Below are 13,714 nucleotides of genomic sequence, written 5' to 3' on the forward strand. Positions count from 1 at the left end.
CTTGCAAGTATGAAACCTGTCCACTCTGGCTGATCTCCACATGTGCAATAGAGTAAAGCTGCTATTTTCCCACAGACATTTAGAAAGACTCATAGCACTGAACTTGTTCAAATGCAGATGAAATTTCAAGCTGCCCCATTTTGAATTCCTTCCTCTCTGCAGCATCATTCCTTCCTCTAGGAATATTACCCTGTACCACTGAAGTCACTTTCCTCTGTTTGCCATTCCAGAACATTTGACTGGAGAATAGTAGCATTATTAATTCAGTACTAAAACCCCGGAAGTGTTTGTTTAACCAAACTGCTCTGCATTTACACCAAGTAACTTCTGTAACAACTGGATAGTAAATGAGCAATGCATTTAACATTAGGCTATATTACACCATAGCACAGCTTTAATTCTCATGTAAAGAAATGGTGCCATCTAGTGCCAAAAGTAACATATATAGATAATGGTACATCTTTTATCCCAAGAACTCAGGAGCTTCAATGCCAGCACAGCAAGGCTGCACAGAGACTATCCTGACTCATTCAAAGGCTGACAATCAATGGGCTTGAGGACAGGACCTGTAAATCCACAGGACAAAACTCTTCCCAACAACTTTAAAAGAAGCCTTTGGAGTCAACATTGCAGAGTTTCCCCTCCAAATCAACTGTGTTTTTCCTGTGATTCATGTCCCCTGATGTTTTTTTACAGAATGTTACTGGCATGGAAATGAGTAATTACTTCAGGATATACACATATATAAATATATATTACATATATGAGAATCACTGAACTACCCGTGCTCACTTGATCAACTGCTCAACATTAACTTCTGGGACACTCCTTAGCTAAGCACCTATGTTAACTGTCCCTCAGTTATGCAGTGCTTTAGTTTGTCACAATTTTGCCTGGAGATTAAGACATATCTAACCGAACAAGCAAATGAATGCTCCACACTGTACCAATAGTGTAAGTTTCCTATCTGGTATTGCATCTATCTGCTCAACTAGCCTTAAGCAAGCCTGAGAAGCTACTCACATAATTAACGACCATTGCTTATGAAAAGTTTTTTTGGGTCCCTGAGCTGCCTTTGACCCCATGCTGTTGCATTTTGCTCTCCTACCTCATGACGTGAAATCTGGACCTGAAGTTCCTGGATGTTGCCAGTTGCTATTGGCTTGTCTTGGATCTCATGATGGGCACTCTCTATCATTTGCTGTAAATGTTTCATTTCTTGCTCATATTGCTCATACTGAACAACTGCTTCCTAGAGAGGGGGAAAAGAAAATTGAGTGTCTACATGAATATAAATATTTATTTATTCCAAGCATGTCTGATTTCCCTTCTGATGTGTAGCAAACTTAATCTATCTGGTATTTGTATCTGAATATGCAAAGCAGGAATATAGTCAGGGAAAAGTCCATTCAGAAATACTACACTTAAATAGCATCAATTATCCTTAATAACTCTTGCTATTAAAACCTTATTCTTCTCTGGAAATACCTTTTACATGTTTAATTATGAATTCAAACAATCAAACAAAACCTAGTTTTCTTGTATTTAACAAAACTTGAAAATGCAAATATCATAGATGCTGAATGACTCCAAAGTCAGAAAGAAAAAATATATACATTTTAAGTAATAATAAAAAAAAAAATCCTAGAAAGCTACTTAATTAACTCAACAGTTTCTATGCAATCCCAAGCTGTTGATGTTATAATGATACATTAATTTCATGAACTGGATTATATGTATTATAAAATTAACCTGCATGCAATTTATATTAGCTATTTGTCTACTTAAACCTAACAGTATTACAAAAAGCACAAGATCAAGGACAGAACCGAGATGAAAGCCTGATGAAAGTCTAATCAACAATTAACATGATCATGACTATTAGAACCCCCAAAAACACAGAGAAATGAAAACATACTGGGGAACTTCTTAATGGCACCTACATGAAAAAGAGTAATGCACAGAGATACAAAATTCTCTGCACTACGGTTTGTACGGCACTGTTCAAGTTATCCAGAGTAATTTCTGGGATGGAGTGCCACCTACCTGCATGATGTTGCACTGCTGGATGGCAGTGTGCTGCAGGTGGCTGGCCTCCTCTTGGAGCCTGAGGGCACTGTGGCATATTGGCAGGCCAGTTACCACCTCTTCAGGAATCCTCAGGGCACTCTGACAGACTTGTACTGAATGAACTTTTGGCTTCAGTGACTCCATTTCAGACAACAGATGCTAGAAACAAAGTGACACAATAAGCCAGTATTGCAGATCTTTCAGAGCATTTAATGCAGCAAAGGAAAAATAATGATGAGTTCAAGGACTAAAGCAAACAAATTTAATTATCTATTTTCTAAATTGAATATAATCAGAACACATTTTGTCTGGAATTATTCATTCTGAAATGAGCATTCTTCTAAATATTAGTTAAGCAAAAAGCCCATGTAATAGAAATAAAAATATTCATTAAAAAGCACAGTAATAACTATTTCTAAGTATCTAACTAGAAAATATTTCTGTTAACATATTTGAAAAAAAACCTCTACAAAATCCACAAATCAAAGCAGCATAGGAATCATTTATGTATACGCATATTTTAATGTTAAAATCCAACTCCCTGCTAAGACAGAAGTACATTTCAAACCAGCAAATGGAGCCTGTTGTGTTCACAGCCTTCTTTTGAAAGTAAAAGCCATGGCTGAAAACATTATTTAAAATGCAAAAGACAATCAACAGAAAGAAACACAGCTACACAGAAATCTTGTTCTTTGAATAACCACTGGCTGGGTGCCTTTGTTAATAGTCTCTATTCCATTCACGTCCACTCAAGTTGTCTGTTCATATGTACGAGAAGGGTCTAAGTGTAATGATTGGTGAATAGATTTGACCAACATTCTTTTTATCTTCACTAGGTGGTAAAAAAAGAAAAAATGATTAAAGAAAAAGAAAAAAAAGGAAAAAAAAAAGGCAAAGTTGTTGAAAGGGGCCTTAGCACATTAGGAAAGAATTTCAGCTAGACAATGTATGTGGCAAACAGGGATAAAAAGACTGGTCATCTCCCTTCCCTTATACCATATGCATTAAGACAGCTAAATATGGCTAAAGTGCATGCTGATGAGAGGATTGTGGTTTACTCTTTATTTCTGTGCCTTCATGACATATGGTGGATAATCTAAACAGAGATTTGGTATAAAGGCCTATTCTTCAGCCATCACAGGTGACGCCTCTTCTCTGGCAGGCCCTATATGCTAGCAAAGGTGCCTTTATTGCGCAGTCAGCACCCAGAGGTACTCTGGGGGCTGCATGCCAGCCAGGCACTCTCCAATACCCACTCTCTGGTCTGGTGAAACAGGTTGGCAGTGGCTACAGCCTCTTTCTGTACAAAATAAATCTGTACTGTGAGACCTGCTACAGCCAGAACAAAGAATACACATAAAAAACAATGTAAACTCCACACTCCTTTACTCTTACAGCGGGTGATGTGTTTCACTTACACTCTTCAACAACACATTGTGAAATTTGAATGCAAGTCCCTAAATAAAGACTGCATATTTTAATCAAGTGAAAGCTCTGCAAATTTACCTTCCATCCAAATGTTTTTCCTGGAGATTTTAACCTTAAAATGGATCTGTTGACATTTAATTTCAACAGCAGACTAAGACAGCTATATTTCTGTATTAGCCTGCAGCAAAAAATATTCCTTAAGCAACTCAGAAAACTATAAAATGGGTCATTATTTTTGTCATGAGACTGAGGCCAAAAATAACAGATTGACAGATCTCTATAGCAGTCCAAGTGCTATACAGAAAGCAGCAATAGGGTGGTAATTCAATTAGGCATACAAGAAAGGTAACTGAAGTTAAGGATAACTGAATTTTAGGAAAACGGAATTTTCTCTTAGCTTTCCAATTGACTATTGGGGGACATAGCAACACACTATCTCATTGCAACTCTACCAGTAAACTGTTAATAACAATCTAGACTTCCTTTTCAAGCACTTTAAGAACCTGTTGATATGAACACTGGATGTAGTGAGCTTCATTCATCACTGGATGAACTGACCATTATTATTATTATTAATATGGATTAAACTTGGATTGGATGTACATTTCTCAGAATCACATCAAGCTAAGTACAGGCTCAGAAAGGACTACACGTTAACCATTCCCTTTGAGGGAACAATTTTTCCTGTTCCTTTGGCAGTTCTAGTCCCAAATTATCACTCTCCTAAGAAACACTACAATCACTCCCACCAGCATTCATTATTCTTTGTGTTACCTCGCATTTTTCAAGTGCTAACTTTGAGGTCCTGGCCTTTTACCTGTCTGTGAGAGAGCTGTTCTTTTAAGCTCAGATGTCCAAATTCTGGAGAGGTCAGTGTGGCCTGGGCTTGCTCCAGAGCCACCTGCAGGGCTCTCAGCTCAACTTCAAATTTCTTCATGTCCTGTAAAAGAACACATTTGATTCAGGTATAAATAAATAGAAGAAAAAAAAAAACAAACAACAAAACCAAACAAACAAACAACAAAAAACAAACACCACAAAATCAAACAAAAAAAACAAAAAAAACCCCACAACAAAACCAAACCAAAACCAAACAAAAATCCATGACCCCTCCCCACACCCCCCCCCCCAAAGAAAAAGCAACAAACTAGCCCAACAACAGGAAAAAAGCCCCCAACACTATAAACATTTCTGTCTGGATTTTGTAGCTATGTCCCTTACATACAAACCAAAATTAATTCATATTTTTAAAAATTCATTTTAAAATGTTGTACAAAATACCAGTCATATGACAGTCTAGAAAAAGAGTTCTCAAAGCCAGAGTTATTATTTTAAGTTAATTCCTCAATCTCAAATACAGCATGTACTTTACAAAGCTAATTTCATGCAGTTCAAGACCTACAAAGGAACTCAAGATGTCCTCTAGTCATCTTCCTGTAATAAGACAGGACATAACTGTCTTATCTTTACAGACTGTTCTTAAAGACCTCTAGCAGTGGAGTCCCACTTATCTCTATAGACAACATACTCAACTATTTCAGTACTCTCCTTTTGCATATATATTTTTCTGATGGTGTGAAATTAAGTTACCTTTTGTTGTAATTTCAATCTTCTGCTTATAACCCCATTAACAACATGAAGAACAAATTATTTTTACTCTCTATGAATATATCATATGTTAGGATAATTTTTTATGCATCTTTTCTATAAATTTATACACATATCACAATCATCACTATCCCCTGTTCTTTCTCCAGTTAGTCCATGTCTGTCTTCAAGTGCAAAACTGGATACAGCTGAAACCTCATTAGTGACCAACAGGTAGAACAAAAGGACTAATTCACAAACCTTACAATTCTATATTTTCTGCATGGTGTTTGGATTTTTTACAGTTTTGTGACATTGTTCACTCATTTTTCATGATCTGCTTTATTAAACTTAAGACCTTTTAACGGGGTGCATCAAGCCAGTTAGTTCCTCTTTCACTGGAACACATGCCTGGTCCTTCCTATCAAACATTATTAAAGTCAAGATATATGACATACTGTACATTTATATACAAATCTATTACTTTCATACTAAATTAGAAATTTTTATATGGTTTTATTTCTTCATAAAACTATGTTGGCTTCTATTCATGTCCTTGTTTTCTTATGAGAATTTACAAATAGTTTATTCAATTGCTCCAATATTTCTTCTAGAAACGAAGCTAGTACATTTCACTTCTACTACGTTTTCCTGTGTGCACCTCTTTGGTTTGTTCTATAAAAATGATAGTAATAAAAATAATAAAAGCCTTCTGCTCATATATTGTGGTTTACTGTAAGAGCAAGCAAAGCACAAAAGACTTCTGTGTTTTCCCTGTGCCTTGCACCAGTTTACCACACCCTAGGCACTTTAGAGACATAATTCACATTTACATTAATCCATATGGAAATGATGAGCAAAAATGGCAGTGACATGAAAAAGCACGTTTATTCTTTTTATTGCACTCCCCTGTAGAGGTAAGTCATACATTATGAAGCCCAGGTCTAGTCCAGTACTGATCTGAATTAATATAATCAGGCTTTAGATATCTTTAAACATGAGAAGGAAGGAAATTGCACAGTGTTTAAAGTACCAACACGGACACTTTTCAAGTATCTAAACATAGGTGCTCAGTGCCATTTCGCAGACACTATGATCCCCACCCATCCCAAACAGGCAGATAAGACAGGATCTGCAGAAATCTTGCCCCACCTGGAACAGCACCTGAAGGCATTATCTCAAATGACACAAGGCAGCTAATTTTAGACAACACAATCACGCCCTTTATATACCACAGATAATCTGCACTGCTATTAGTCTCAGAAACATGATGCACACACAGCACCCCAGCTGTCAGCTAGCATTAGAAAAACTGCTTTCATATACCTTGGCAGCATCTTGAAGATTTGGTAGTTGCACTTTGATAACCTGCTGCAATTCCTCTGTCCGCCGTCCCAGTTCCAGCACTTGCTGTGACATGCCTTCAGTAAAGTATACACTTGCCAGATACTCAATCCTCTCACTCATGGCCTCAAGGTCACCCTGAATCTCTCCAGACTCATCAAGCATTGTCTAGATGGAAATATGAATAAACTGAATGCCAAAGTTGATCTTAAATGCATCTTTAAGTGTATTCCCATTCTACAAACTCCTCAATTTGTACACACCAGTAAGCACATGATTAAGTTCTACTGACTTCCTGCAAGGCTTGGGCAAGATGCTTAATTCTGAGTGTATGCTGAACTGCTTCAGTTTATGGAGACTAGGAAACAAAAGAGTAAGTCATAAAGCTTCAGCAGCTGTACTTACCAACCCCTTCATTTTAGTGTTTTGCATTCACTTTGGTATATACACTAGCCTGTGAAAATATGACATACACAATCTGTGGGCAGAATTTGGTCTGGAAGACTGATATACCTAACAGGAAGCAGCAGAATGCACTTGGGTGCAATTTTATAGCAGGGCAGTAGTCATTAACACTGCCTAAAACACAGCTACTGAAGCGTTCTGTAGCATAACATCATTTAAGCCTGTATCTCCATCAATTCTGAAGTAGGGAAAAAGCCATAGAAAAACAAGTCAGCTCCCAGCTACCCTCAGGATAAACTGCATAGAGGTTCCTATTCAGAGTAAGAAAATGTGACATTCTACTTTGCCCCAGTGTAAGTGAAGACAGTTGACAATTAACTAATGTACATATGAACCCTATAATTAATGCAGTCTTATTTCGTCATTAATGAGACATGATAATCTTACAGTGCTTTGATTTGTTCCATGTGGTCATGTGACAGTGGGCAAGCTTCAACCTTAAACCTGCTTCACTGATCCCACACTTGCACATTCCACACACTGTCACAGGGACAGTAAATGACTCTGGTATGGGATGTCCAGGAAGCAACTGGAAGAAACCCACTGGGTATCAGTTTAAGAACATTTGGTGTGAAACTCATCAGGTGAGAACAAAGGGTATCCTGATTCAGTGCAAAGAAGAAAAAAAGAAAAAAAAAAAGCCAAACCTAAACTGGAAATTTTGTTTGGATAAATAAAGTTTTAGAGGAATATCAACTGCAATGAAGTACTCAGTGTGACAGAATCATGACATATAGGCACATTACCCAATCAAAAGCTACTATGAAGCCAATGTACTTGAGCAAATATGGAAATTAATTTTGAATTGCGTAGTTTTACTCAACAATATAGCTTAATTTCAGTAATCAAAGCAATTGTCCAAAAAATTAACCACCTTTGAGACGTGGGGGAACAGTCAAAGAAAGCATTTAAAGACTTCTTTTTTGCTCAAGAAGGCAAAAAAGGTCTAAAACCCCCAAAATGCTTAGAAATTAACTTCTTCTACACACTGCTCTTTAGACTTCATAGCTCATATAATCACCTGGTAAGCTTTGAACTGATCACGAAGCTGAGAGGAAGAATTCCATGTTATACTACCATGCACTAGAATATTTGCTTTCTCAATCCATTTCAATATGAACTCCAGCATCTCATTGTATTCCTCCAAGTGTGAAGCAGCCTGGATATAAAAGAAAAAAAAAACATAAGGCTAAAATGTAATTCTGTACATTCACCAGAGAATGACAAAATTAATTTTTTGTTTTTAACTTGAGGATTGTTTTAACAACTTTTCCTTACTGCTGAATATAATTTAATCACTTCTGTATTTATGGAATTAGAATAGGTCTGCTTCCAGTAACACGTGCATCTATTTCAGGGAAAAAAAGGCACTATAAGAATGTAGATCCCATTCAGAGAGTGTGCTGATGCTCAAATATATCCCTAGGGGGTACACTTCTCGCACATATTTCAGCCTCGCATATAAGTTTCAAAATACTTTCTTGCCCTGAAGTTTGTGGCTTATTCCAAGCCTTCTTTATGTCACTCTTTATTTTCCTTTGTCTCCATGTCATTTCCCAAATCACCTTTTTTTTAAAAAACAAAAAAAAAACCACCAAACAACAACAAATAAAAAACAAAGCAAACAACCAAATCTGCTTTGTCCAGTTAGCCTGTAGTATTTCTAAAGGGAGAAATGCTGCAATTTCTCCTGTGTTTTGCACTTTCAAAATACAGAAAAAAAGCTCTACTTTCAAATTATCAAGCTTCTGTTTCACAAAGTATTTTCAGCTCCAATTCTCACTTAAAAAGAGTAATGTCACTCCTTTTCATGCATTTTTCCTACATGAAGCATGGATTAAATCCTAGATGACTGCCTTATCATTTTGTATGACAAGAAGCGGATTTCTTCCTGCTGAACAAAAATATCCTTAAATCCATTCATCAGGTACCTTTGACTGAACTCTTACTTTGATAATAATTTTCTATCTCTTTTTAAAAACAACTTTTCAGAAGAAATTGAAAAAAAAAATTTTTTTTTTTGGTTTCAAGCCTTACAGAAGCTTCTTTATGCATGCAGAAAAGAGAACTCATTTATCAGGGTACTGATGGCAGAACCATAGATAATGCATTTCTTAGGTTTTAGCTGGATTCTTTAGGGATAACAACGACTAGCAAAAAAATCACAGAATGGTTTGGGTTGGAAAGGACTTTAAGATCATCTAGTTCCAACATCCTTCTTATGTTGAGGACACCAGAACTGCTCACAATACTCCAAGTGGGGTCTCACGAGAACAAAGTAAAGGGGCATGATCACCTCCTTCGACCTGCTGGTCACACTCCTTTTGATGCGGCCCAGGATACGGTTGGCTTTCTGCACTGTGAGCACACACTGCAGCTGGCTCATGTTAAGTTTCTCATCAACCAGCACCCCCAAGTCCTTCTCTGCAGGGCTGCTCTGAATCTCTTCTCTGCCCAACTTGTAGCTGTGCCTGGGATTGCCCTGATCCAGGTGTAGGATCTTGCACTTAGCTTGGTTGAACTTCATGAGGTTGACATCAGCCCAATTCACAAGTGTGTCAAGGTCCCTCTGGATGGCATTCCTTCCCTCCAGCATATCAACCGAACCACACAGCTTGGTGTCATGGGCAAACTTGCTGAGGGTGCACGCAACCCCACTGTCCTTGTCACTGAAAAAGATGCTGAACAGGACTGGTCCCAACACTGACCCCTGAGGGACACCATTTGTTACCCATCTCCAGTTGGACATTGAGCCATTGACCACAACTCTTTATGTGCAGCCATCCAGCCAGTTCTTATTGACAGAGTGGTCCATCTATCAAATTGACGTCTCGGCAGTTTAGAGACAAGGATGCTGTCCTGGACAATGTCAAACGCTTTGCACAAGTCCAGGCAGATGATGTCAGCTGCTCTGCCCCATCCACCAGTTCTGCAGCCTCACCATAGAAGGCCACCAAGTTGGTCATGCAGGATTTCCCCTTAGTGAAGCCATGCTGGCTGTCACCAACCACCTCATTGCTTTTCATGTGCCTTAGCATGCCTTCCAGGAGAATCTGCTCCAAGACCCTGCCAAGCACAGGGGAGAGACTGACTGTTCTATAGTTTTTCCAGGTCTCCCATTTTCCCCTTCTTGAAAATAGGGGTTATATTTCCCTTTTTCCAGCCATCAGGGACTTTGAACTGCAGGGGAAGCATCTTTATGAATGCATTATCAGGGCCATTGTATCTAGTCTTTTCTATTGACTCTGTTAAATCTACAGATTATATCCACCCTCTACAGAATGTGGCTAAGTCAACAGAAGTTCTTAGTTTTGGTTTTGATTTGGCTTGTTCGTTGTTTGGGTTTTGGTTGGTTTTTTTTTGTTTGTTGTTTTTTTTTGTTTGGTTTTTGTTTTTTTGTAATGCTGCAAATATAGGTAACAGTGATAAGACAGAGGCCCTGAAAAGTACAATGAGATTTTATTTCCTGGCATACCAATCTATGTCAGAAGGCCTATAAACTCTTCAGGGCACCAGAGGAACCAGCCAGCAGATGATTCATCAGCAGAAGATGTTAAAACATCACAACAAAATTATTCCACCCTCCTGATCTGACCCATCTGTACCTCTCTTTGAGGAGTGATGCAAGCTCTGACTAATAATAGTCAGATGTACCAAGGAATGTCCCTTTTGGCTCTGAAAGGAAACAGCAGAAAGAATCTGAGACCATACCTGACTGAGCTTGGTTGCTCTGTATTCAGCCTGCCGTATAGTCTGTTGGTGCAATGTAGTGAGTTTTGCTATCCTGTTTGCCAGCTGCTTAGCCAGCAGTGTGTTCCGTTCTGCAAAGTCCTGGACTGATGCATCTAATTCCAACAGCTTTATATTGCAGCTGTCCAACTCTTCACCGAGGATCTAGACAGGAAAACAAGAAAATCACTGATCCAGGAAGTGTTAGCTTGATTATTTCTAAGTCAAACTCGCAACTTTCAGACCCTGTAAAAGGTTTCACAGTTCCATTTTTATTCTGGCTGGAAACCAACAATCCTTGTCTAAGCAGGACAGCAGAACAGCAGGATGTTTGGTCATCTCCTCAACGTGTGCCATTACTCTTAATTCTTTGACTTCCTGGCTGAAATGGATAATAATTTTCCCTACCATAGCAAAAGGTTGAGTCACTTCACAATGGCATTAACCCTTTTTAGCCATCTTTTTGTGTTTGTTTTTAAAACGAGTAGTAAGCACACATTGCCATGACAAGGATTTTTTCTACTGGAAAGGGGTTTAATTTAGTTTTGTTGCTGGCTTAAAATATACCCTTACAAACTCAGAAATATGTATTTATTCATTAATGCATGATAAAAAACCCTGCATTTTCATTTGAAACCCACAAAAAGAACCAAGAGTACTTTCATTACACTTAACTGTGCTGCTAATACTTTACCTCATTGTGACAACTGATATGAGAAAGACTATGACCTTTCCAGTAGAGACTGAAATAAGGAGCAGCCTGGGAGCCTCGCAGACTTTCCCAGATTTCAGTAATACTCATTATTCAGAGGGAACAGCATAAATTTGTCCATCTGACTTGTGTGTACTCTCAGCTACTTCCTCCAAGTTCTCTTACTCACTTAAGTCCCTGTAAGGGCTAATTTGCAAAGAATATTAAAAAAAAAAAAATCTCATCAGTCAACCTTTATTTCTATCTACTGTTCTATTGAACTACTTTTCAAAAATGTGTCATGCAATTCTGCACATACACAACTGTGCTGTGAAGTAAGTGTCCCAGTTCAGAAGAATTCATGGTACAACCAAATAAGGAAAGTGTTCTTACCTTTTGCTCAATTTTAGCTTGTGCTATATCATTTGTTTTCTTTTTCAGTTTGGAAAGAATGGCATTTAGTTCATTTGCTATCTCCTGAATTGTCTGACCAAACTCTTGATTCAATGTTTTGATCTGCTGAGTTTCTCTTTCTTTGGCTTCAATCTGTCAACAAGAAGACTTAAATTTAGTAACCAGAAATCTCTCCTCCTGAAAGGAAATTAACTGGCATTTAACTTACTTTAATTTAAAGGAAGAAGGTAACAAAACTATTCTATGTTGTTGCAGTTTGACCATACTTGGATCCTGTATTTCACTAAGTTATAAAGTCTGAAGAAGGGCTACGGATCTGCAATGTATTTATCTACTAAGTTTTACCTGATCCTGTACATTTACAAGGGCCAGCCCAACTTCTGATAAATGAAGAGAGAGTTCAGAAGGCAAAATGGTATAAAGTCCCAAATACTTATTCTGTTGCTGTTCAGCCATTTTTTCAACAGCCTGACGATGAGTAGTTACTTCAGCAAGGAGAGACTAATAACAGAAAAAACAATACCATTAAGAACAATGGGAAGAACATCTCTATGTAAACTTAGCAAAGCCAGACATTATATGCTGCTTGCAACAAGGCCGATTGCTTTCAATTTTTTAATTAGATCATTAGTAAGAATTTTATCCTGGATTCTCAATTATGACTGACTGTCCAGTTCTCTGCTCCTGTGTGACCACAGGTATACTGAAAATGTCAAGTTTTCAGCACCTCGACTTAAATCAGTTTATTTTTGTTCAACATCTTTGTCAGTGACATGGAGAGTGGGATTGAGTGTGCCCTCAGCAAGTTTGCCAATGACTCCAGGCTGTGTGGTTCAGTTGATAGGCTGGAGGGAAGGAATGCCATCCAGAGGGACCTTGACACACTTGTGAATTGGGCTGATGCCAACCTCATGAAGTTTAATCACGACAAGAGCGAGGTCCTACACTTGGGTTGGAGCAATCCCAGGCACAGCTACAGGTTGGGCAAAGAATTCAGAGCAGCCCTGCAGAGAAGGACTTGGGGGTGCTGGTTGATGAGAAACTTAACATGAGCCATCAGTGTGAGCTCACATCCCAGAAAGCCAACCATATCCTGGGCTGCATCAAAAGGAGCGTGACCAGCAGGTCGAAGGAGGTGATCATGCCCCTCTACTCTGCTCTTGTGAGACCTCACTTGGAGTATTGTGTGCAGTTCTGGTGTCCTCAACGTAAAAAGGACATGGAACTGTTGGAACAAGTCCAGAGGAGGGCCACGAGGATGATCAGAGGACTGGAGCACCTCCCATATGAAGACAGACTGAGAAAGTTGGGGCTGTTCAGCCTGGAGAAGAGAAGGCTGCATGGAGACCTCATAGCAGCCTTCCAGTATCTGAAGGGGGCCTATAGGGATGCTGGGGAGGGACTATTCATGAGGGACTGTAGTGATAGGACAAGGGGTAACGGGTTAAAACTTAAATAGGGGAAGTTTAGATTGGATATAAGAAAGAAGTTCTTTACTGTAAGGGTGGTGAGGCACTGGAATGGGCTGCCCAAGGAAGCTGTGAACACTCTATCCCTGGCAGTGCTCAAGGCGAGGCTGGACAAAGCCTTGGGTGACATGGATTAGTGTCAGGTGTCCCCCCCATCGCAGGAGAGTTGGAACTGGATGATCTTAAGGTCCTTTCCAACCCTAACTATTCTATAATTCTACAATTTTGCTGTTTCCCTCCCTGTCCCAAACTGTTGAGATAGAGTGTGAATAGGCAGAATGTGATATTTCTATAGCTCCCCCCTATTTTAAGGGAGGAGGAAAATTACTAAAAAACATGCTAGTATGTGAAACTGCACAAATGCAAATACTTAAATATATTTTAAGTATCTTTAAAATAAAATATTACAGCCCATCAGCTACTTCACATTTCATGGAGTTGTCTAGTAGCTTACTCAAAAAACAGTGAATATTGTCTAATTTGGATTTGTGGTGGTTCTGATCTGATTACCATTCAC

General features: G+C 38.6%; 1 protein-coding gene and 1 long non-coding RNA gene across 18 annotated transcripts in view; one reads left to right on the forward strand and one right to left on the reverse strand.

Moving 5' to 3' along the window:
* The window catches only part of LOC133278595 (uncharacterized), a 398,225-nt gene extending 388,846 nt beyond the window's left edge, over positions 1 to 9,379 (forward strand). Inside the window, exon 3 of the long non-coding RNA XR_009746601.1 lies at positions 9,360 to 9,379. This is a non-coding gene — a long non-coding RNA (uncharacterized LOC133278595). The remainder of the gene's footprint in view (positions 1 to 9,359) is intronic.
* Positions 1 to 13,714, reverse strand: part of SYNE1 (spectrin repeat containing nuclear envelope protein 1) — a 291,988-nt gene that overhangs the window by 101,197 nt on the left and 177,077 nt on the right. For all 17 annotated transcript variants that reach the window (XM_061471557.1, XM_061471555.1, XM_061471566.1 and 14 more), the window contains 8 exons: positions 12,074 to 12,229; positions 11,708 to 11,860; positions 10,606 to 10,788; positions 7,916 to 8,053; positions 6,412 to 6,597; positions 4,316 to 4,438; positions 2,047 to 2,229; positions 1,109 to 1,252 (listed from right to left, as the gene is read on the reverse strand). In XM_061471557.1, coding sequence (XP_061327541.1) covers positions 1,109 to 1,252; positions 2,047 to 2,229; positions 4,316 to 4,438; positions 6,412 to 6,597; positions 7,916 to 8,053; positions 10,606 to 10,788; positions 11,708 to 11,860; positions 12,074 to 12,229 — 1,266 coding nt within the window. The remainder of the gene's footprint in view (positions 1 to 1,108; positions 1,253 to 2,046; positions 2,230 to 4,315; positions 4,439 to 6,411; positions 6,598 to 7,915; positions 8,054 to 10,605; positions 10,789 to 11,707; positions 11,861 to 12,073; positions 12,230 to 13,714) is intronic.

The sequence above is a fragment of the Pezoporus flaviventris genome, unplaced genomic scaffold (genome assembly GCF_033815535.1).
Source record: "Pezoporus flaviventris isolate CSIRO_AGI_PZ_B2104156 unplaced genomic scaffold, CSIRO_AGI_Pfla_v1 ptg000066l, whole genome shotgun sequence".
Taxonomy (NCBI): domain Eukaryota; kingdom Metazoa; phylum Chordata; class Aves; order Psittaciformes; family Psittacidae; genus Pezoporus; species Pezoporus flaviventris.